General features: G+C 45.1%; 1 protein-coding gene across 5 annotated transcripts in view; it reads right to left on the bottom strand.

Annotated features, from left to right (window-relative positions):
* LOC125452287 (CSC1-like protein 2) overlaps positions 1 to 25,829 on the bottom strand; it is a 215,780-nt gene that overhangs the window by 42,516 nt on the left and 147,435 nt on the right. For all 5 annotated transcript variants that reach the window (XM_048530516.2, XM_048530518.2, XM_048530519.2 and 2 more), the window contains 6 exons: positions 24,111 to 24,191; positions 23,436 to 23,547; positions 22,950 to 23,083; positions 19,855 to 19,992; positions 14,910 to 15,063; positions 4,830 to 4,936 (listed from right to left, as the gene is read on the bottom strand). In XM_048530516.2, coding sequence (XP_048386473.1) covers positions 4,830 to 4,936; positions 14,910 to 15,063; positions 19,855 to 19,992; positions 22,950 to 23,083; positions 23,436 to 23,547; positions 24,111 to 24,191 — 726 coding nt within the window. The remainder of the gene's footprint in view (positions 1 to 4,829; positions 4,937 to 14,909; positions 15,064 to 19,854; positions 19,993 to 22,949; positions 23,084 to 23,435; positions 23,548 to 24,110; positions 24,192 to 25,829) is intronic.

The following is a 25,829-nucleotide window of genomic DNA, read 5'->3' on the forward strand; positions in this document are numbered from 1 at the left end:
CAGTGGTGGGAGTGATGAGAGCACGAGCCAGGGGTCAGCAGGAAGGTAAGGATTTCCTTATAAAAACTTACCTTGACAGTGTGTGGCCTTCTTGTTTTCAGCAACAGGAGAGATGAGCACGCAAGCCAGGGAGTGAACTATTATATATGGGAATTGTCTAAACCTGAAACACTACACATGTAGCTCCCCCACCCATTCACCACCTCTAACCAAAAATAAAGTGTGGAGAGTCGGCAACCTAGAGTAGAGGAAATGGAAGCTAGGGCAGTTGCATGCTCCTCTTGTAGGATGTGGGAGGTAAGGATCATTGCCAATGTTCCTTTTGGCTTTACTTGCAAGAAGTGCACCCAACTACAGCTCCTCACAGACCGCATTAGGGAGCTGGATGAACTCTGGATTGTTTGGGAGGCTGTGGGGGTGACAGAGAGGAGTTACAAGGTGGTGGTCACACACCAGGTACAGGACAAAGGTAGTCACCCCGCTATCAGAAGGGCAGGGGACGGGGGGTAAGAAGGGAAGAGATAGACAGTGCAGGGACCCCGTGGCTGTTCCCCTCAGTAATAAGTATACCACTTTGGATACCGTTGTGGGGGATGACCTACTGGGGGAAAACCATAGCGGCCTGGTCTCTGGCATTGAGCCTGGCTCTGTGGCTCAGAAGGGAAGGGGAGGAGGCAGGGGGTGTGGAGAACAGGGCAGCGATAGCGATAGGAGATTTACTGGTTAGGGGAACTGTGGTACCGAGCGCGACTCTCGGATGATATGTTGCCTCCTGGGTGCTAAGGTCTAGGATGCTTTGGATCGAATCTTCAGGATTCTTAAGGGGGAGGGAGAGCAGCCAGAAGTCATGGTACATATCGGTACCAGTGACATTGCTATGGAATGGGGTGAGGACCTGAAAAGTGATAATAGGGATTTAGAGTGGAAACTGAAAGCCCGGACAAGCAGAGAAGTAATCTAGTGAGGCTAGAAACAGAGATTGAGTACAGCTGAACACATGGCTACAGAGTTGGCACAGGAGGAAGGGCTTCAGGTTTGTGGAACATTGGGATACCTTCTGGGGAAGGTGGGACCTGTACAGGTTGAATGGGTTACACCTGAACTGGAGGGGCACCAATATCCTGGGCGGGAGGTTTGCTAGAACTCTTCAGGAGGGTTTAAACTAGTTTGGTAGGGGGATGGGGTAGCCGGTGTATGGCAGAGAGTCTGAGGATGGATAAGCAGTTGATAGGGCAAAATGACAATGTGTCTACTTCAATGCAAGTGTCAGGAATAAAGGATGATGAACATAGAGCATGGATCAGTAGTTGGAAGTACGATGTTGTGGCCATTACAGAGACTTAGATAACAGGGGTAGGAATGGTTGTTGGATGTTGTTATGGGGTTTATCGATGTTTCAAAAGAAATAGGCAAGAAGGTAAAAGAGATGGACAAGTGGCATTGCTCGTTAGGGATGGTATCACAGCTGCAGAAAGGGCGGTCGTGGAGGAGGGTTTCTCCACTGAGTTAGTACGGGTGGAAGTCAGAAACAGGAAAGGAGCAGTCACTTTACTGGGAGTTTTCTATAGACTCCCAAATAGCAGAGGCACTGAGGAACAGATTGGGAGACAGATTTTGGAAAGGTGCAGAAGTAATAGGGTAGTTGTCATGGGGGACTTCAGGTTCCCTCATAGACTGGAACCTAAGTGCAAATAGTTTGGATGGAGCAGATTGTGTCAGGTGTCCAAGAAGGATTTGACTCAATATGCAGACAGGCTGACTAGAGGGGAGGCCATATTGGATTTGGTGCTGGACAACAAACCAGGTCAGGTGTCAGATCTCTTGGTGGGAGAGCATTTCAGTGACAGTGATCACAATTCCCTGACCTTTACTATAGTCATGGAGAGGGACAGGAGCAGACAGTATGGAAAAGTACTTAACTGGGGGAGGGGGAATTACAATGCTATTAGGCAAGAACTGCAGAGCACAAATTAGGATCAGCTGTTCTCAGGGGAATGCATGACAGAAATGTGGAGGTTGTTTAGGGAGCAGTTGCTACAGGTACTGGATAGGTTTGTCCCAGAGGGAAGAAAAGGATGATAAGGTGAAGGAACCTTGGATGTCAAGACATGTGGAACGCTAGTCAAGAGGAAGACTGAAGCCTAATTAAGTTTGAGGAAGCAAGGATCAGACAGGGCTGTAGAGGTATACAAAGCAGCCAGGAAGGAACTGAATAATGGACTTAGAAGAGCTAGAAGGGGGTATGAAGAAACCTTGTTAGGTAGAATCAAGGCTTTCTACACTTATGTGAGGAACAAGGAGGATGGCCAGAGTGAGGGTAGGGCCAAAGGAGGACAGTGGAGGGCACTTGTGTACAGAGTCCGGAGAGGTCCTTAATGAATAATTTGCTTCAGTATTCACCAGTGAGGGGGACCTTGACGTTTGAGGACAGCAAGAAACAGGCAGATATGCTCGAACGGGCTGATGATAGGAAGGACGATATGCTAGAAATTTTGAAACACATGAGGGTGGATACGTCCCCTGGGCTAGATGGGATATACTCAAGATTACGACTTTCACTTACAAACAGGGAAATTTGGCTGTCTTAATACAAAATGGCTGCCCAATAGAAGACAGAGGGTGGCAGTAGACGGAAAGTGTTCAACCTGGAGCTTGGTGACTAGTGGTGTTCCGCAGGGATCTGATCTGGGACCTCTGCTCTTTGATCTTTGTAAATGACTTGGATAAGGAAGTAGAAGGGTGGGTTACTAAATTTTCTGATGACACGAAGGATGGTGGAGTTGTGGACAGCGTGGAGGGCTGTTGTAGGTTGCAATGGGACATTGCCAGGATGCAGAGCTGGGCAAAATGGCAGATGGAATTCAATCCAGAAAAGAATGTGAAGAGCTTCCTTTTTTGAAGCTCAAATCTGAAGGCAGGATACAGGGTTAATGACAGGATTCTTGGCACTGTGGAGGTCTACATCCATAGATCCCTCAAACGTTGCTACCCAAGTTAATGGGCTGTAAAGAAGGCATATCGTGTGTTGGCTTTCATTGGTAGGGGAATTGAGTTTAAGAGCCGTGAGGTTATGCTGCAGCTCTATAAAACCCTGGTTAGGCCACACTTGGAATATTGTCTTCAGTTCTGGTCACCTCATTATAGGAAAGATGTAGAAGCTTTAGAGAGGATGCAGAGGGGATTTACCAGGATGCTACCTGGACTGGCAGGCAGGTCTTATCAGGAAAGGTTGACGGAGCTAGGGCTTTTCCCATTGAAGTTAAGATGGATAAAAGGTGACTTGAGAGGGGTTTACAAGATGAAGGGAGGCATAGATAGGGTGGACAGTCAGATTTTTCCCCAGGGAGGAAATGACTATTACAAGGGGGCATAATTTTGGAGGAGACTAGAGGAAGGTATGGGGATATGTCAGAGGTAGGCTCTTTATAGAGTGGTGGGCATGTGGAATGTGCTGCTAGCAGTGGTAGTGGAGTCAGATACTTCAGAGACTTTTAAGCAACTTAGATAGGCACGTGGAGGATAGTGAAATGTAAAGTAAATTGATTTTAGTAGGGTAATAGGTCAATAACATTGTGGGCCGAAGGGCCTGTACTGTGCCGTTCTCTTGCCTTGTTCTGATCCAAGTCTCTTACTCTATTTTATTTCAAGGGAGATAGACAGCTCAGCAAAATCAATTCCAAATGCAATTCCCAGAATTACCTTTAAAAAAGTACAATAAGTTTGTAAAGTCCAGGCATCATTCTTACAGTCAAGTTACAAGGGGAGATTATATAACACTGTTCTGATTTAGAAGAGTAAGGGATGATTGGATTGAACCTTCAACAAGAAAAGACAGTAGATAAGGAGAAACTATACTCGCTGGTTGGGTATTCTAGGAGGCAGAGTCTGAGAATCAGGGCCAGACCACAAATATGGGTAATAGACTAGGATTAAACACCCCACAGCTACAACGTATAGCAAATATAATCATCATGACAGATACTACAGATTTTTCAGCAATGCCCTCCAGCTGGTAATGACTGTTAGGGTCATCAAATCTCATTAGACCTCACAAAGGTCTTACAATATTTCACTTTTGCAGACATAGCCTTGAAATTTCTTCACAAGAACCGATATGTAATGAACTGCTTCCGAAACAGGTTTCATTCTGATTGATCGCCACCCTACTCCCTTGGTCTATGCTCCACTGGACTCAAAAGGGCATTACAAGTGCTCAGTTGCAAACAGAGCTCCAGCTTTTTTCCACTGGTAGCAAGCTTCACCAAATTAAAACCGCCCCCTAGGCTGTTTCTTGAGCTACATCCAGCCAATACTACTTGGTGGCTTCTTTTTTATTTAAAAAGATTTTTTTAAAAAAATCAGCTCCCACGGCTCGAGACTTCAGAATCTTCACTTCAAACAGTTATTCAATTGCACTAGGACTTCCCTAAATCCTCCCTACACAAATACCACGTAGTTCAGCTGCCTTTTTAACAGCAGCGTGGCCATCCATGAAACGTACAATTTTTGTCTCTTCAAATGACTAACTGAACTCCTCTACAGAGACCCCCAAAAATATCTTTAGTGACCACCTTGCAATTAGTCCTCTCCCCCAATTGCAGAGCAGAACTGGAGGTTCCCACCTGACAACTCTTGGCACCGTTTGTTCCATAAATATCAATCTTTACAAAAAGCATACAAAGTAAAAGATTTCACAGACTGCAAGCATTATACAATGGAGGACTCCAACTCAGCAAATTTTACATCATTTTCACATGCATATAGCAGAGAAAAGTTGGTTAAAAGTTCAAACACGCACAATAGAAATGCAAAATTAAAAACGAAAATACCTTGTCCAATGGGCTTCAAAAAATCCTGAGTAGTAAACAATGGTTGGGAGAAGTGCAGAGAAACACCATAGCAGGAGTGTTGGAAAAAACTGCGTAATGATGGGATTCTGCAAGAAAGGTGAAAAGAAAATCCGTTAAATGTTCTTGATACAGAGTCAAGGGGTTGAAAGATTAGGATAATTTGTGACAATTAGTCCTGAACAAGGTGCAAGTTCTGCTGGTAACACCCACCTACCAACCTAAAGGCACGTTCACCTGAAGCAATGAAACCATAACAGACAACCATCAATCGCTCATTTGTGTGAACTCCCAGATTGCAGAAAAAGGACTTTCAGTTAAAAATTAATCCCTTGGTCATGCTTAAGAATTACAGGATAAAGTTAAAAGGCATCAGGTATTATTGATTTTCAGTTATCCATGCATTAGGCTGAATTGCTTAGAGTTTTGACAATTTCGACAGAAATCGGTGATAACTTTAGGATCACCCTTAACAACATGCACATTTTGTGGATGCTTGGTAGTGCAGAAATTCAGTAATGCTGAAAAGAGAAAGGACATTGCCGAAACTTTTCACCTTTCATTCACCACATGAATTTACAAAAACACTAATAAGGGGAAAAATAATATTTATACTGTACAAGGAGAAATTGGTTGGTTGGAAAATGGACTCTAATTGGTAGGGGTGTTGCTATGGAAAACACATCTAGCCAGTTAACTGTCAGACTTAAAATTTTAAACCTGGCAAGTTGAGTTTGATTGAACAAAAGCAAATTGCTAGAAAAGCTCCTCCACCGACACTCTCATCCGCCTAGCGGAACTCGTCCTCACACTCAACAACTTCTCTTTTGACTCCTCCCACTTCCTACAGACTAAGGGGGTGGCCATGGGCACCCGCATGGGCCCCAGCTATGCCTGCCTCTTTGTAGGTTACGTGGAACAGTCCATCTTCCGCACCTACACAGGCCCCAAACCCCACCTCTTCCTCCGGTACATTGATGACTGTATCGGCGCCGCCTCTTGCTCCCCAGAGGAGCTCGAACAGTTCATCCACTTCACCAACACCTTCCACCCCAACCTTCAGTTCACCTGGGCCATCTCCAGCACATCCCTCACCTTCCTGGACCTCTCAGTCTCCATCTCAGGCAACCAGCTTGTAACTGATGTCCATTTCAAGCCCACCGACTCCCACAGCTACCTAGAATACACCTCCTCCCACCCACCCTCCTGCAAAAATTCCATCCCCTATTCCCAATTCCTCCGCCTCCGCCGCATCTGCTCCCACGATAAGACATTCCACTCCCGCACATCCCAGATGTCCAAGTTCTTTAAGGACCGCAACTTCCCCCCCACGGTGATTGAGAACGCCCTTGACCGCGTCTCCCGCATTTCCCGCGACACATCCCTCACACCCCGCCCCCGCCACAACCGCCCCAAGAGGATCCCCCTCGTTCTCACACACCACCCTACCAACCTCCGGATACAACGCATTATCCTCCGACACTTCCGCCACTTACAATCCGACCCCACCACCCAAGACATTTTTCCATCCCCACCCCTGTCTGCTTTCCGGAGAGACCACTCTCTCCGTGACTCCCTTGTTCGCTCCACACTGCCCTCCAACCCCACCACACCCGGCACCTTCCCCTGCAACCGCAGGAAATGCTACACTTGTCCCCACACCTCCTCCCTCACCCCCATCCCAGGCCCCAAGATGACATTCCACATTAAGCAGAGGTTCACCTGCACATCTGCCAATGTGATATACTGCATCCACTGTACCCGGTGCGGCTTTCTCTACATTGGGGAAACCAAGCGGAGGCTTGGGGACCGCTTTGCAGAACACCTCCGCTCAGTTCGCAACAAACAACTGCACCTCCCAGTCGCAAACCATTTCCACTCCCCCTCCCATTCTCTTGATGACATGTCCATCATGGGCCTCCTGCACTGCCACAATGATGCCACCCGAAGGTTGCAGGAACAGCAACTCATATTCCGCCTGGGAACCCTGCAGCCATATGGTATCAATGTGGACTTCACCAGTTTCAAAATCTCCCCTTCCCCCACTGCATCCCTAAACCAGCCCAGTTCATCCCCTCCCCCCACTGCACCACACAACCAGCCCAGCCCTTCCCCCCCACCCACTGCATCCCAAAACCAGTCCAACCTGTCTCTGCCTCCCTAACCGGTTCTTCCTCTCACCCATCCCTTCCTCCCACCCCAAGCCGCACCCCCAGCTACCTACTAACCTCATCCCACCTCCTTGACCTGTCCGTCTTCCCTGGACTGACCTATCCCCTCCCTACCTCCCCACCTACACCCTCTCCACCTATCTCCTTTACTCTCCATCTTCGGTCCGCCTCCCCCTCTCTCCCTATTTATTCCAGTTCCCTCCCCCCATCCCCCTCTCTGATGAAGGGTCCAGGCCCGAAACGTCAGCTTTTGTGCTCCTGAGATGCTGCTTGGCCTGCTGTGTTCATCCAGCCTCACATTTTATTATCTTGGAATCTCCAGCATCTGCAGTTCCCATTATCTCTGCTAGAAAAGCTCAGCAGGTCTGGCAGCATCTGCTAATGTTTCAGGTATGGTGCCCCTTTGTCAGAACTGTGAATTCTGTTGCAGAACAGTGTTCTGAGGAAGGGCCTCAGACCAAAATGTTAATGCTGAATTTTCTTCACAGATGCTGCCAGACTTCCTAAGCTTTTCCAACAACTTCTGCTTTTGCTCCCGATTTACAGCAGCTGCAGTTCAGGTTTTATTTTGACTACGATCAGTTAGGGCATTGCTGAGAAATGCACCTGGGCAAAAGCTGTCAGCTATTCTGTCGAGCCCAACCTGGTGCAACATGTACAATTCTCCTTCAGTCTTCAAAGAACAAGATCCTGTGCATGAATATCTCTATTTGGCTTTCAGTAACATGCATGTGCAAGCCCAACTAACAGTCCTAAATTGGCTGCCAGCACAATTCCTGATACAACTAGGCAGACACAGAGAAACCTGGAAATAGATATCAGTACATTTGAGAGAGGGGCTGGAATGGTCATCTTTAACAAGCTGATTATGGCAACAAAATTCACACTATTCTTAATCATTAGTCCAAATTTGTAGCTATTGAACTGCAGTATCACCAGACTTATGCTAGGATTCCCGAAAAAGCAAGCTAACAAAGTGCTGCTGGAGAGATAATGGGAGCTGCAGATGCTGGAGAATCCAAGACAACAAAAGTGTGAAGCTGGATGAACACAGCAGGCCAAGCAGCAGCTCAGGAGCACAACAGCTGACGTTTTGGGCCTAGACCCTTCATCCAAGAAGGGATGAAGGTCTAAACCTGAAATGTCAGCTTTTGTGCTCCTGAGATGCTGCTTGGCCTGTGTTCATCCAGCTTCACACTTTGTTATCTTTATTAAAGTGCTGCTGGACTTGTGTTAGGATCAATGAACTGCACACAGCCAAATACAGAATAGGTTTTGAGATTACAAGCTGGAGGGCTGGATGAACACAGCAGGCCAAGCAGCAGAGGAGCAGGAAAACTGACGTTTCAGGCCTAGACCCTTCTTCAGAAATGATCTCCCATTTCTGAAGGAGGGTCTAGGCCTGAAACGTCAGCTTTCCTGTTCCTCTGATGCTGCTTGGCCTGCTGCATTCATCTAACTCTACACCTTGCTATCTCAGTTTCTCCAGCACCTGCAGTTCTTATCATCTCATACAGAATAGGTTTTATGTTCTTTGCTCATTGTGCCCACAAATGCAAAGGTTGCCCAAGACATACAAAAATGGTGGATAATAAAATGTGAGGCTGGATGAACACAGCAGGCCAAGCAGCATCTCAGGAGCACAAAAGCTGACGTTTCAGGCCTAGACCCTTCATCAGAGAGGGGGATGGGGAGAGGGAACTGGAATAAATAGGGAGAGAGGGGGAGGCGGACCGAAGATGGAGAAAAGAAGATAGGTGGAGAGAGTATAGGTGGGGAGGTAGGGAGGGGATAGGTCAGTCCAGGGAAGACGGACAGGTCAAGGGAGGTGGGATGAGGTTAGTAGGTAGATGGGGGTGCGGCTTGGGGTGGGAGGAAGGGATGGGTGAGAGGAAGAACAGGTTAGGGAGGCAGAGACAGGTTGGACTAAGGGGGTGGCCATGGGCACCCACGTGGGCCCCAGCTATGCCTGCCTCTTTGTAGGTTACGTGGAACAGTCCCTCTTCCGCACCTACACAGGCCCCAAACCCCACCTCTTCCTCCGGTACATTGATGACTGTATCGGCGCCGCCTCTTGCTCCAGAGAGGAGCTCGAACAGTTCATCCACTTCACCAACACCTTCCACCCCAACCTTCAGTTCACCTGGGCCATCTCCAGCACATCCCTCAACTTCTTGGACTGCTCAGTCTCCATCTCAGGCAACCAGCTTGTAACTGATGTCCATTTCAAGCCCACCGACTCCCACAGCTACCTAGAATACACCTCCTCCCACCCACCCTCCTGCAAAAATTCCATCCCCTATTCCCAATTCCTCCGCCGCATCTGCTCCCACGATAAGACATTCCACTCCCGCACATCCCAGATGTCCAAGTTCTTCAAGAACCGCAACTTTCCCCCCACAGTTATCGAGAACGCCCTTGACCGCGTCTCCCGCAACACATCCCTCACACCCCGCCCCCGCCACAACCACCCAAAGACGATCCCCCTCGTCCACACACACCACCCCACCAACCTCCGGATACAACGCATCATCCTCCGACACTTCCGCCATCTACAATCCGACTCCACCACCCAAGACATTTTTCCATCCCCACCCGTCTGCTTTCTGGAGAGACCACTCTCTCCGTGACTCCCTTGTTCGCTCCACACTGCCCTCCAACCCCACCACACCCGGCACCTTCCCCTGCAACCGCAGGAAATGCTACACTTGACCCACACCACCTCCCTCACCCCCATCCCAGGCCCCAAGATGACATTCCACATTAAGCAGAGGTTCACCTGCACATCTGCCAACGTGGTATACTGCATCCACTGTACCCGGTGTGGCTTCCTCTACATTGGGGAAACCAAGCGGAGGCTTGGAGACCGCTTTGCAGAACACCTCCGCTCAGTTCGCAACAAACAACTGCACCTCCCAGTTGCAAACCATTTCCACTCCCCCTCCCATTCTTTAGATGGCATGTCCATCATGGGCCTCCTGCGGTGCCACAATGATGCCACCCGAAGGTTGCAGGAACAGCAACTCATTCCGCCTGGGAACTCTGCAGCCTAATGGTATCAATGTGGACTTCACCAGTTTCAAAATCTCCCCTTCCCCCACCGCATCCCAAAACCAGCCCAGTTCGTCCCCTCCCCCCACAGCACCACACAACCAGCCCAGCTCGTCCCCTCCCCACAATGCATCCCAAAACCAGTCCAACCTGTCTCTGCCTCCCTAACCTGTTCTTCCTCTCACCCATCCCTTCCTCCCACCCCAAGCCGCACCCCTATCTACCTACTAACCTCATCCCACCTCCTTGACCTGTCCCTCTTCCCTGGACTGACCTATCCCCTCCCTACCTCCCCACCTACACTCTCTCCACCTATCTTCTTTACTCTCCATCTTCGGTCCGCCTCCCCCCCTCTCCCTATTTATTCCAGAACCCTCACCCCATCCCCCTCTCTGATGAAGGGTCTAGGCCCGAAACGTCAGCTTTTGTGCTCCTGAGATGCTGCTTGGCCTGCTGTGTTCATCCAGCCTCACATTTTATTATCTTGGATTCTTCAGCATCTGCAGTTCCTATTATCTCTGATACAAAAATGGTGTGTCTTATTACACCATATCTTATCTATGACAGGCTTGGTGAAATGCTACAACTGGTTTTGAACAAGATTTCCACTCACATGGTGAAGATTGCTTCACATCTGCAAGTCCATACAAGTCTTGCATATCAAGAGCAGCTAATGCTCATCTCCAGTTGCCCGAGAGATGGTGGTGAGCTGCCTTCTTTAGGCTGCTGCAGAACTTAACATACCATTAGGAGGGAGCTCCAGGAGTTTGACTCAGCGACAAATCAGGTTGATGTGTGGCTTTGAACTGTACTTGCAGCTGGTGGTGTTTCCGTGTAATGGCTGCCCTTGTGCTTTGAATTGGAAGTTGTCATAGGTTTGGAAGGTACCGTCTAAGGTGCCTTGCTGAATTTTTGCTGTGCATCTTGTAGATGCCACACATTGCTGCTACTGAGCATGGCGGTTGAGGGAATGGAGGTCTAATGGATGAGGTGCCAATCGATAAGTCTTGGATGATGTCAAGCTTAGAGTGTTGTTGAAGCTGCACTCATCCAGGCAAAAATGGAGTATTCCGTCAGACTCCTGATGTATGCCTTGTAGATAGTGGAGAGGCTGTGGGGAGCCAGGAGGCTCACCGAAGAATCGCCAGCTTTTGACCTGCTCCTGTAGCAACAGTATTTATATGGCTAATCTAGTTGAGTTACTGATCAATAATAATCCAAGATGACATGTGGAGGATTCAGTGACTGCAGCACCATTCACCATTTCAAAAGGAAGCCATTGACAAATACACGGCTGCACTTTATAATGGAAATTGAAACCTTTCACTATGGTGACTTGTACGGTAGAGGTACGGTTGAGGTCAGGATCAATGACACTTTTCTTGCCCAAATAGATGGCATTGTGTAGGATCCCTGCTAACTCTTCCAAATCTCTGTTGGATAACATGAGAAACCTGCAGTCAAAAGCATGACACCTAGCCACTTACTGTTTGCAAACTGTTAACATATCTTTAAGTCAATACAGGGTGGAGCTGGAAGAACACAGCAGGTGGTGAGGCAGCAGAGGAACAGCAAAGTTGACGCTTTGGGTCAGGACCCTTCTTTAGGGCTGGGCAGTGGGAAGGCAGCTCAGAATTAAGTGGAGGTGGTGTTGGGGGGGGGGGGGGGGGGGTTTGGGGCTGGGTGGGTGAGGTGGTGATAGGGAGTCGCAGGTAGGAGGTTGTGAAGATTGACCAATTTCCACAATTCCCTCCCTGTATCCACCTATCACCACCTCACTGAACCAAAACAATCGACTCTCCTATTGCTTTGATGCTGCCTGACATGTGTTCCTCCAGCTCCACACTATTGACTGAGATAATAAAATGTGAGGCTGGATGAACACAGCAGGCCAAGCAGCATCTCAGGAGCACAAAAGCTGACGTTTCGGGCCTAGACCCTTCATCAGAGAGCTCTCTGATGAAGGGTCTAGGCCCGAAACGTCAGCTTTTGTGCTCCTGAGATGCTGCTTGGCCTGCTGTGTTCATCCAGCCTCATTTTATTATCTTGGAATTCTCCAGCATCTGCAGTTCCCATTATCTCTCTCTCCACACTATTGACTGACTTCCAGCATCTGCAGCTCTTGCTTTCTCCTAAGAGATATGCTCAAAAATTTGAACTTACAGCTGTATGCAATTTTCCTACCTGTTTTATGAGCTCCATTCTGTGTTCAAACTTACATTTGAAATGAAACAATCAAATGAGTGCTTTCTCCTTGATATCTTAGTTGAGAAATTGCCAAAGGATTCTCTACTACTGTCTATTGCAAAACTGTTTGTTGGTCAATATACACAATAAGGCTATCCTGTATGATAACTGCTGCCCTGATTAGATCCTTTTGGCTAAAATATGCACAAACTTATATGAGTCCCTAAGACTGTCACTCTTGGTCCTAATAGTGCTCAGTCCAAGTGTGAGGCATCGCAAAAATTTGGGCAACGTATTATCAGTTTCACACTGATACTATAAAGCAGCAACATGAATGGTGTTCACCATTAACAGAAAGCTGCCATCAAGCTGAAGAAAGATGTCCTGCCCATCACAAATGAGTCGTATCAGTAATATTAGGTATACCAATTTCAGTGCTAGTGAAATACCAGTTTTGTCACTGGACATCCCAAAGACTGGCAGATCATATTTAACAGCCACTGTTTTGGCTTTTCTCAACACACAAATTACTGACTGTGACCAACCAACCCACACTTGCAAACTCTCAGCTTTCACAAGAGGAGAGTCAAGAATTGGACATTTGCTGAATAATCTTGAGTATGCAAAGAGTTACAGTTTTTAGAATAGTCAATTGGCCTCAGTGTGTCACACTTGTATACTGTACTAATACTCAAAACTATGTTCTTTTACAAAGAGCACTCACATTCACTGTACCTGACTCAACTCAAAGTAGGTGACAATTATTCGCTGACTCATTTCTTAATGACCACAGTCAAGTTGCCTGATTTAAAATTTAAATAAAGCCACACAGTTAGCTGTTAATCATTAACTGCCACATTGTCTATGGCAAGACCTCAAAAGTGTCAACTTGGCAACCAAATCAGCATGCTCCTCTCATACGGCACATGTGCTGGCTTTTCCCATTATCAGTAGTTATGCAAATTGTCCTAATGAGGCAAAGACAAATCTTTGACAAAACAGGTCTTCCTTCAGCAGTCAATTACATTTTGCTTGATAGTAATGGGTCTGTGTAGTTGAATATTAGTGCTGTGAAAAAGGTTGAGAACTTCAGTGATTCCGTGGCCATTCAATGGAAGGGTGGAGCTAAAAAAGTGTGCTGAGTGTTCTGACAAGCCCAGACAGTTAGGGCATTTTTATTTCTTGCACAGGAAGTGCAGGCTGAGGAGATAGCTGAAGGAATTAAAATAATGCCAGACTTAAGTCCACTCGTACATCATTTATGTAAACAACGTGGATGAGAATTTAATAGGCATCACTAGTATATGCGACCAAAACATAGTCGACAGTGAAGGTTATCGAAGATTACACAGATCTTGATCAATTGGGCCAATGGGCTGAGGAGTGACAGATTGAGTTTAATTTGGATAAATACAAGGTATTGCAATTTGGTACAATAAACATGGGCAGGACTTGTACAGTTAATTATAGGGCCCTGGGAAGTATTGCTGAAGACAGAGACTTAGGGGTTCAGGTATATAGTTCTATGGAAGTTGCACCGCAGGTAGATAAGGTGGTTAAGGTAGTGTATGGCACACTTGCCTTCGTTGCTCAGACCATTGAGAATCGGAGCTGGGACATCATGTTGAGATTGTACAAGATGTTGGTGAGGCCACTTTTGGAATACCACGTACAGTTGTGGTCACCCTGCTTTAGAGAGGATATTATTAAATTGGAGAGGGTTGAGAATAGCTTTACCAGGATGTTGCTGGGACTGGAGGGTTCGAGTTATAAAGGAGAGGCTGGGGCTTCTCACTGGAGCGTAGGAGGTTGACGGGTGACCTTATAGAGGTTTATAACATCATGGAGGGTATAGATAAGGTGAACAGCAAAGGTCATTTCCCTAGGGTGGACGAATTCAAAAATAGGGGGCTTTTTTTTGAATAGGCGAGGGGGAATGATTTAAAAGGAACCTGGCAGGATGGTTTGTCTGTAGAATGACGTGCCAGAGGAAGTTGTAGAAGCAGGTACAGTTACAACATTTAAGACATTTGGACATGAATAGTGACATGCTTAGGAAAGGTTTAGGAGGAATACGGGTCAAGCGCAGGCAAGTGGGACTAGTTTAGTTTGAGGAACTTGACCGGCATGGATAAGTTAGACCAAAGGATCTGTTTCTGTGTTGTATGGTTCTATTAAGGTCTATCCATGTAGATATCGTCCTTAGTTCAAATAAAGCTAGGATGGTAAGTAATTAGGTAAGAAGAGGAAATTCTTCCTGTAGTTTGAGCTATGGGGACTGTTGCCCCTACGTACGAGTGTGGTTTCAGTGCAAGCATTCAAAAGGCAACTGAAAGATTTCCTGCAACTGACAAAGATGGATCACTGGAAGTGATGAGGGGCTGGTGTCACTGACCATTGGTCTCTTTAAAACTTACCTGATTGGGTAAATTTTTCCCTGACCTTGAAGGCAGGCTTCTCCTTAAATTGGTATGCAACTTTCTCTCTAGATTTTGTGCTTTCTCCAGAAGAGGGAGTGTATACGTATGCATACATATGGATATGTGCATGTGTCTGCATGTGTGAATGAACTTAAACAACACAAGAGTTGGGGTGGGGAATAGAAGAAACTAAGCAATTCTTTTTCAAAAAACATTGATGTATGAAAACTTACATTTAAATATTCAACAGGCTTTGTAACATTGAACTTGTCCATCGTCGTAATGATAATAGCAGGAGTGGTCAAGAAGAAGAGAAGAATAAAAAGGACACAGTTGATGACGAAACAGCGCAGCCACCATGAAATCCCCCTCAATGACAAGTGCTCCCTGTGTAAATAAAAAGATTTACTTACTGTTATTCTACTTTAAGATTGGTAATCTAGCTCTCAACAGAAGTTCACAGAATCCCAATAGTATGGAAGCAGGTCATTCAGCTCATCAAGTCCACACGACCCTCTGAAGGGCATCCTACTCCGACCCACCCCTTTACCCTATTTCTCTGACCCTGCAGTTCCCCATGGCTAAACCACCTTGCCTGCATATCCCTGGGCATATGGGCAATTTAGCATGACCAACCCACCTAACCTGCACATCTTTGGACTGTGGGAGGAAATCAGAACACCTAGAGAAGAGCCATGCCAGCACAGGGAGAATGTGCAAGCTCCACACAGATTTCTAAGGGTCTTGAGTAGATTTATAGCTCAGGTTATAGATGATGTGGTTGGTTCACTTGCCAAGCTGGTTTGTTAATTCACAGATGTTCCATTACCGTGCTGGGTAACATCAGTATAGCCTCCACTATTCGTTCGGAGATAGCAGAAGTGGTAATGCAGAGACTTGAAATCATGGCCCTTCCGCAAATCCAAGCTAAACTATGGATCTGATAAGTGGATGACACTTCCGTTATCACACAGACAAAGTTACAGGAGACACAGCAACTAATAAACAACACTCTCACCAGCATCAAATTCACCAGGGAAGAGCAAAGGATGGAACAGCTCCCATTCTCTACATTATGTTAGAATGCAGTACCAACAGGGAATTCCTGATAAAGGTGCACAGAAAAGCCACACACGCTGACCAAGGACTGAATTTCAATAGTAACCACCCTAACATACACAAAGAAAGTTGCATGAAAACACTATTTAAGATGGCAACAGCATAGCAACCAGAAACACTGCCAAAAAAAAAAGTACTTCCACAAAGTGTTTAAGGACAACAGATACCCAAACAACTGAATGCAAAAATGCCTATCACACTAACAGGGAGATGCTGCATGACCTAACACATTCATCCCGCTACCATACATCAAGAATGTATCCAAACTGACCATAAGACACCTACGACCATTGTGCACACAAACCCATGTCAACACTATGCCAACTGTTAACTTGAATCAAAGACCCCTTACCCACTATGGGAAGAACCAACATAACGTACAAAATTCCATGCAAGGACTGCAACAAACATTACACTGGCCAGACAGGAAGAAAATTGGCCACAAGAGTACATGAACACCAACAAGCAACAAAGACATGATCAGTACTCACTCATCTCCATTCACACAGATAAGGAGAACCACCAGTTTGATTGGGGCAACATCAGGATCCTAGAACAAGCCAAACAGAGACAAGCACAGGAATTCTTAAGGCCTCGTTCTCCACCAAGGCCAAACACATCAAACTAGACCCTATATATACACACACCACTGCGAAGGAAAACCAGAAATGAGGTAAATCAAATCCAATGGATCCTAGAGTTTAAATACCAGGCAGGAAAACACAACAGCACTTCATTGGAGGTTGCACTGATGAGGTTACCCAGCAAAGTAATCAAACATCTGCAAACGAACTAGCTCAGCGGGCGAACCAACCACAGCATCCACCCAGATTTGAACCAATGTTCCTGGTGCCGGGAGGCAGCAGTGCTAACCACTGAGCCACCGTGCCCTACAGGACACAGTGTTACCAAGTGAACTACTCAGGTGAAGCAAGGCTTTTTCGCCCCATTTAAACACTCAAACTGAAGGAAGGAGCAGAGATTTACCAACATGGAGGACAGGGTGGAGTAGCCGCTCTGCTAGGCCAACAATGCAGAGGTCACATGATTAAATCCTGCCAAAATAAACCATGAAATTGAATTTCATAAATCTTGTGACAAAACATTACCTGTAGAATGCGATCTCCTTTTTTAAGGATGGATGTAAATGCGTTGGGCGCAGCTCAAAGATTTACCAGAGCAATATCTGGATATAGAAAGGTTTCTTTTTGTGACAGAATCTAGAACTAGGTGTCACTGTTTAAAAGGAGTTGCCCATTTGAGAGAGATAAGAAACTTTTCTTAGACAGCCACAAGTCCTTGGAAAGCTTGCTCAAAAAAAATAGTGGAAGCAGAACCTGAATATTTGGATCAAGACAATATTTAGCACTCCTTGCTTAATTTACATTTCAAAACCAGACTAATCCTTGGGACCGCAGGGCTGGATCAGTTAGGACTAGAATTACTGGAGTTTAGAAGATGCGGGGGATCTCACACAAACATATGAAAGTCTAATGGGACTAGACATGATAGACACAAAAAGGATGTTTCCAACTAGCAAGGAGTCCAGAAACAGAGGTCCCTGTTTAAGAATATGGGATAGGCCATCTAGAACTGAGGAGAAGAGAAATTTCTTCATCCAGAGTGGCAAGACTGCAGAATTCGCTGCCCCAAAAGTGGTTGAGGCCAAAATATGGCTGTTTTCATGGAGTTAGATATAGTTCTAGAACTAAAGGGGTCAAATGGTATAGGGAGAAAGCAGGAACAGAGTAGAGTTGGATAATCAGCCACAATCACTGAATGGCAGAGTAGGTTCTAAGGAATACTCTTGGCCTACTCCTGCTCCTGACTTCTAGGTTTCTAAATCATTCCAGTATTTGGAGATGCATTAGGAAAGCAATCCCAGTGGTTTCAACTTCCTTCAGCTTTTAAATCTACATAGAGTGGTGCAAAAATGTCATGGTTACATTATCAGCTCTAATTTCTGAAATTCCATTCTAGTCTCTCATGGGAGAGACAGGGGACATATGGCCATCCCCTCGAGAAGGTGGTGGTGAGCTGCCTTCTCGAACCGCTTCAGGCCACATGCTGTAGGTTGATCCATCATCAGGAGTGAATTTCAGAACTTGGAGTACCCTGAAGGAATGGCGATATATTTCCAAGTCAGGATGGTGAGTGGTTTGGAGGGTAACTTGCAGGTAGTGGTGTTCACAGCTATTTGCTGTCCTTGTCCTGCTCAATGGAAGTAGTCATGGGTGTGGAAGGTGCTGCCCAAGGATCTTTGGCAAATATTTACAGTGTATCTTGTAGACCATACACACTACTATTACTGAGCTTTGGTGGTGGGGGGAGTACTTGCTTGAGGATATGGTGCCATTCATGTGGCTGTGTTGTCCTGGATGATTGTTAAGCTTACTGAATTTTGTTGGATCTGCGTTCACCCAGGCAAGTGGTGAGTATTCCACCACACTGCAGACTTGCTTCGTAAAACGGTGGACAGGCTATACAGATCAGGAGTTGACAGACTTGCTACAGCATCCCTAGCCTCTACACTGTTCTTGGTGTCACCGTACTCTTATAGAACAAAAATAACACAGCAAAGTGACAGACCCTCTGGTCCATCAAATCTATGTTGACACAATGCCTTCCTAAACTTTTTGCCTCTTATGCAGTCCACATCCCTATTTCCTGCCTATTTGTGCCTGTCAAGGTGTCATTGTAGCTGTTTCTACTACCTCCTTTATCAGTGCATTCCATGTACTTAACACTGTACAAAAACTTGCCTCATATCTCCTTTAAACTTTGCCTTTTTATCTCAAGCCAATATCCCCTAGTAACTGACATTTCGATCCGGGGAAACGTCTCCAACTATCCAAGCCTCTCAGTTTCATGAACTCCTAATCAGGCTGCCCTCAGCCTTCAATGTTCAAGAGAAAATGAACAGTTTCTCCCAATCATTTCTAATAACTAACACCCTCCAAATCAGGCAACATAGTGGTAAACCTTTTCAGTACTCTCTGGCAGTGTGGAAACCAGAACTGTATTCAGTATTCCAAATGTGACCTTAAAAAGAATTTTATACAGCTGCGACATTACTTGCCAACTTTTTTTTTTAAAATACACTGTGCCCTGACTGATGAAGGAAACATGCCACAGGCCTCAACTGTGGACCTGTATGTCATTACTTTTAAGGGTTCTGTAATTTACTGTATACTTCCCTTCTGCATTAGACCTTCCAAAATGCATCAACTCACATTTGTATGCATTAAATTCTAACATTTCACTGACCAAGACTCCAGCCTATCTATATCCTGCATGCTGGCAAGACCAGTCAAGTTTCTGGACGATGATAACACCCAATATGTTGACAGTGGGGGGGGATTCAGTGATGGCAATGCCGAATGTCTCTAATTGAAGAGAGTTACTACCTGCCGTTTGTGCGGTGTGACTGTTACTTGCCACTTGTCAACCCTTCCATGGGCTTAGTCCAGATCTCATTGCATTTGAAAATGGATTGCTCTGTTTCAATGAGTTGTGAATGCGCAATGTTCAGCGCCAATCATTGCGAAACATCCCCATTACTGACCTCATGGTACAGGAAGGTCTTGATGAAGCAGGTGAATATAGTTGGGCCTAGGACACCACTCTGAAGATCGGCTGAACGTGTTCTGTAGCTAACATGACCAATTTCACCTGCAGGTTGCACAACATCACTTCACTGTTGCTGGATCAAAACTGAAATCCTCTACCTCATGCAACTGTTTCATGGGTCAGAACAGCTGAATGTATCTCCAAACAACTATTCAAATTAGGTCTAAGAAATAAATGGGTTGCCAATTCTGAGAATGCATATGACTGACTACTTATTGTAAATTTACATTCACTTCAGTTCAACAAGAAATAGGTGCAAGAACAGAATAGTCGAACAGTCATTAATGCCCCACAGTTCAATGAAATCATGGCTAATCTGTTTCAACTCCTCTTGCATCTCAACTCAGCAAAGATGTCAATTCCCTGCTACTTCTGTAGCAAAGCCAAACAGGTACCTCTTATCAAGACCAACACAAAGTAATAACTTACCAATAAATATTGTGGGGATCAGGGGCATAACTCACACTCCAATATGAAGTATGGAGGAACTCGCTATACGAAGATCGCAGAGGTTCTGCACTGAATATACAGCCCTGACACTTGCAGGCATTGAAGTCTCTGAGAATTCTGTGGGAATAACAGATGTAAAAGCAAAGGTAAATCTTCTATGCTATGTTGGATAATGCACCATTTTAAGGAGGACATCCCCATGTGCAACAAACATATGAAGTTAGCAAAACTGTCCCTTAAACATTGAGATCTCTGCTTACAATGGAGATTCAGGTAAAACTACATTTAATCTACTACAGTAATCCTATTGGACAAGTGGGAGCAGCTCCAATAATGATAATGCAGATATACTATATGGTTGGGGCTGGGTAATCCCTTGCACTTATTTGAAATGCCCATAAAGTTGTCCTCTTGCAAATCCGCAAAGTAGTCTCTACCAGCAAGCAATATGCCTGGGGAAAAAGCTCATGGTAAATCTGTGGACAATTCACAGTATCTTGCTTCAGTAGAATGATATTGAATTTAGAGTCAGTCATACAGCACAGAAATGGACCCTTCAGTCCAACCTGTCAATGCTGATCAGGCTTCTTAAACTTTATTCCATTATTCATGGGATGAGAGCATCGCTGGCTAGGCCAGCATTTATTGCCCATCCCTAATTGCCCAGACGGTGGTCATGAGTCAACCACATTGTGCAGGTCCTAGTGAACCAGATGGGTTTTTCCAACAATCGACAAATGGATTCATGGTCATTATTACACTCGTAATTCCAAAGTTACTGAATTCCATCAGCTGCCATGGCAGGATTCGAACTCAGGACCTGAGAACATTACCCGGGTCTCTAGATTAACAGTTCAGCAATAATACAACTAGCCCATTCTTTCCCTAAACTAGCCCCATTTGTTTGTGTTTGGCCAATAACCCTCTAAGCTTTTCCTATTCATGTATCTGTCCAAACATCTTTTGGACGTAACAGTACCCACTGCCACCAGTTTCTCCGGCAGCTCATTCCACACTCGCACCAGTGTGAAAACATTGCCCTGCGGGTTCGTTTTGAAATTTTCCCCTCTCGAACGCTTCCTCTCTTGTAATGTGGAGTCTTTTCAAGGCATTATTTATTTCCCAGAGTTCCCTTACTTCCACATCATTCTCCACAGTAAATACAGATGAGTAATATTCATTTAGGATCTCACATCTCCTATGCCTCTACACACAAATGACCTTGGTCATCTTTAAGGAACCCTATTATCTCCCTAGTTACTCTTTTACTTTTAATATACTTGTAGAATTTGTTTTCTCCTTCACCTTATATGCCAAAGTTATCTCACAGCCCCTTGTTGCACTCCCGATTTCCCTCAAAATGTACTCCTACACCCCTATACTCCTCCAGGGATTCACTTGAACCCAATTGCCTACAGCTGACATATGCTTCCTCCTTTTTCTTAACCAGGACCTCAATATCTTTAGTCACTGTGTTCCCTACTCCTACCAACCTTGCCTGCACGCTAGCAGGAACATGTTGGCCCTGAACTCGTTATCTTGTGTTTGAAAGCCTTCAACTTTCCAGACATCCCTTTGCCTGTTAACAGCCTACCCAAAACAACTTTGGGCTCTGCATGATGAAAGTCAAATTGCATAAAAAACAAAATTGTTCACATTCAGTAATGTACTTATTTGAGCAGAATAGTGACAACCTCACTAACATTGGATCTCTGTGCATATTCTAGCACCTGTATATTCATCAACTTCCAAGCCTGCTAAGCCTGCTGACCTCCACTTCCACCTTAATTCGCTCAAGTTTTTCCAGTATCCTTCCCTGATTTCTATACCAACACTGTCCTTCTTTGTAACGAATAAAGATGCAAAATATTCATTTGAAACCTCAACCATCTCTTCTGGCTATATATACAGATTGCCACTTTAGTCCCTAACACACCCTACCATTTCCCTGGTTATTCTCCCGTCCCTAATTTACTTGAAAAATGCCTTTGGATTTTCCTTAATGTTAGCCACCAGAACTTTATTACATCCCCCCTCTTTGCTCTCTTAATTCTTTTTCTTTAGTTACCTCCTGCACTTTCTATTCTCTTCGAGAGCATCTGCTGTTGAGCCTTTGGGGCCTGCTTATCAGCAGTCTACCCAAGCCCCACTTCCCCTCCAAAAAAATTCCAATCTCATGACCTTGACATCAAGGGATCTCTGGTCTGGTTAGTCCCATGTTTCTGTAAAGGTGCAAGACGTTGGTCCTACACTGACGAAGATCCTTTGAATGTGAGCCAGTGGACAGATGTGAATTTTCGTGCAATTAGCTGCTGCCAGCCCAATTTTGCCAAATCCTGTCTTATCTTATTAAAATTGGCACTCTCCCAAATCAGGACTTTATTTTATTGCTCAATCGTTCCCTTATCCACAGGGATGTTAAATCTTATTTAATTATGCTCATTAAATGAAGTGACCGAAACTGTACACAGTACCCCAACTGGAGTAACAGTAACTAAGACTTTGCAGTTTGTGTACAAATCACCTGTGCTTCCTTTAAAGAGAAAAGAAATTTGAGGGCAAGATCAAAGTCCTGGCACGTAACAAGATCATCTCAACCCCTTGGACTGGGGCCAGTGACAACTACAATAAAGCCAAAAGCAGGCAGCTGTTACTAAAACAATGCAAGGCACTATTCAGACTACAGATGGAACACTGAACAGTTCTGGGGCCCTTTCTCAAGATATATTAACATTGGAGGCAGTCTGTAGAAGGCCAACTAGGCTGACACCAGATATGGAAGAAGTGTCTTATCAAGAGGATGAGCAGGTTGGACCCATACTCATTTGAGATTAGAACAATGAGGTGACCTTATTAAACCATGTAATATTCTTAGGGGGCTTGACAAGATAGCTCCAGAAAGCTTGGGTTCTCTTGAGATAGAGTCTCTGACCAGCAAGCATAATCAATCATTCGCATTTGCCTCTGTTTTTCAGCTTTTCAATTTTTCCAAACATCATAACTAGAGGCCAAACAGAGAATAATCGCACATTCGAAGGGCTTGTCTACAATATCCTTTTGTAAGCTTGACTCACCTGGCTGCTGCAGCTTCGTTGTGAAAGGTTACAAAAGCCATTCCAAGTGGTTTCTCATACACTTTTTCCTTTTCTTTCACATACTCCTCCTTCAGTTTTTGCTCTAATTTAGTGTAATATTCTACAGCATTTTCCTGCAGTAAGAAAAAAATCTTCCATTACCATTGGCAAGAGACACCCAATTGAATAAAAAGCATAAGCACTTTGGCAAAACTTGGCTTGCTGCCTTCAGTATCACACATTAAAGCTGCAGACTTGCGGAATGAAAAAGTTTCCTGCACTTCAATCCAATGCCATGAAGATCGGCTCATTTCTGATGATAGAAAAATCGATCATATAATATAAACTGACTCTCTCTCAGAGATCCGGGTGCTGTCCAAGACTTCCTGACATGATTTTCACACCAATTATCTACTAACGTATTTGAAGTTCATAGCAAAAGTAAGCTATGAAACAAGAACCACCTAGTATTAAAATCAGTCATACCTGTTCACAGCCTTTAATAACACAACAGCACAGCTGACCGCAGGGTTTAGGATTTATCATAACTGGTGTTTCTTCTTTAGAATAGTAATTTCTACTACGCTCAGCTTTTCGCCTGAAAGAGTATTTACAATAAAAACATTGAAACAAAACAGCAAAGAAATAGAGAGCGCTTTTAAAGATAGTGGAATCAAGGGTTGTGGGGATAAGGCAGGAACAGGATACTGATTGTGGATGATCAGCCATGATCATAATGAATGGTGGTGCTGGCTCGAAGGGCTGAATGGCCTACTCCTGCACCTATTGTTTAAGATGAAGCTGCAAATAGAAAGCTCTTCAATCTTAAAATGGTGAAACAAGCAACTTTAGTTATCACAACTCTACTGCACACTACAGTTGGATAGTGATTATCTAATCTATTTAATTTTCCCTGTAAACACAGAAAAAAGGTCTTGATGGGGTGCGGGGCAGGCAGGTGCCTAACACAAGGGTCTTTATGTAGAGGCTACTATATTGTACTGGTGACACAGCCAAAAATGCCTCTTGTGCTATGAAAAAAAGAGGACTTATACATGTGTATGCTCGCACCAGGAAAAACAAAAAGCTAAACTGCGTTGTCATAAAAATGACCAGGGTATTAAGTATCATCCTTACAGAAGCAAAAGTAATATCTCTTACCTGTTCGCATCAAGACGCATCAGTTTTGCCACGTTATAGCAGAGCCGCGCTTCGTAAACAGTGCAGTCTGGGTAAGCTTCTCTGCAAAGTACAGTTAAATCAAAAACAAATATCACTGCTTCTGGTGCAACACAATAACAACATGACACAAATATCCAAATGTACTCAAGTTTCCCCATTCTGGAAAATTAACTTTAAACATTCATTTACACCATAAGTCAGTTCACACTCTACGTTAAATTCTAGATCTGCAATCACTTCCAAGTATAATACAAACTTTCTAAACAAGATAAAGATAAAGTTGCCATATATCTACCAGACCATAATGCTGCGTTCTCATTAGAGACACATAACTAGTAGTGGTTTAACCAGAGGGTGACCACACCTCAGATGAAAGGTGGTGAAGGAGGTTAGTTCTTCATGGTAGCCCTCGCTGGTGTGGGAATTGAACCTCTGATTACAAACACTAAACTATTGATTAAAATAGAGCTACTTTAGCATCAGAGCTACTTTAATCCTCCATGGATAGAAGGGTAATGCCAATGAAAGATTCCATCACACATCTGTATTGCACTCTGTGGATGGCAGGAAGACTTTGGGAGTCAGAAGTGGAGTCACTCACTAGAATATCCACCCTAGTATGTGCTCTTGTAGTCACAAGTTCTGGTCAGTTGGGCGACTATCTGAATGGAGATTGCACATTCTCCCCATGTCTGAGTGGGTTTCCTCCGGGTGCTCTGGTTTCCTCCCACAGTCCAAAGATGCGCAGGCTAGGTGGATCGGCCATGCTAAATTGCCCATAGTGTTCAGAGGTGTGTGGGTTGTCGGGGGGGGGGGGGGGGGGAATGGGTCTGGGTGGGATACTTCAGGGGGCGGTGTGGACTTGTTGGGCTGAAGGGCCTGTTTCCAACACTGTAGGGAATCTAAACAATGGTAACCCTAGGATAACTAAGGTAGGGGATTCAGAATAATGATGCCATTGAATGTCAAGGGAAATGGTTAGATTCTGTTTTGGTAGAGATGGTCAATGTCCACTATTAGTGTGGTGGGTATGTTACTTTGTACTATTTAGCCCCAAGTTGGGAGGTTGGCCTGAATTTGCTGCATTTAGAAAGAATCTGTTTAAATAACATGATTAAGTGCCACAGGATTAACAAATTGGTTAAGGAATAGAAAATAAAACTGTAGTGAGTAGTTGCTTTAACAACGAGAGAAGCAGTTATATTCCCAGGCTCACAATTAGGATAACTGCTGATTTTTAATAACCATTAATGACGTGGGGATATAAGGTACATTTTCAAAGTTTGCAAATGGCAAAACACGAAGTGTAGGTTATAGTGGTTGGGGTTGTAATAACCTAAGACAGCAGTAATGGTTGGGTCGGCAGTGTTTGGCCCCTGATTTCAGTCCTCTGCAGCTCACAGGTACCATACAGCAGAGAGAGTGTGGCCACATCTGCACCATCTCTCATCTTCATCGCTTGGTGCCATGGCAGCTTTGCTGTCTTTCTGCTGTTTTCTGATCCATGCAGGGGAGTCATTTAGGACCAGGCCCCGTGCAGCCCTAGATCCATGGCCGGCTCTGGCTCGGGGGTTGCAGAAGCTTCTGCCTCGGTGGCGGAGAACTGCAGTCAAGTCCCGAACCATCAACAACTGGAGCCAGTGTCAGAAGGAGCATCCAAGGGGTATAAGGTATGAGACCTGGCCCAAGGTGGCAGAA

This window comes from Stegostoma tigrinum, chromosome 4, assembly GCF_030684315.1.
Source record: "Stegostoma tigrinum isolate sSteTig4 chromosome 4, sSteTig4.hap1, whole genome shotgun sequence".
Lineage (NCBI taxonomy): Eukaryota > Metazoa > Chordata > Chondrichthyes > Orectolobiformes > Stegostomatidae > Stegostoma > Stegostoma tigrinum.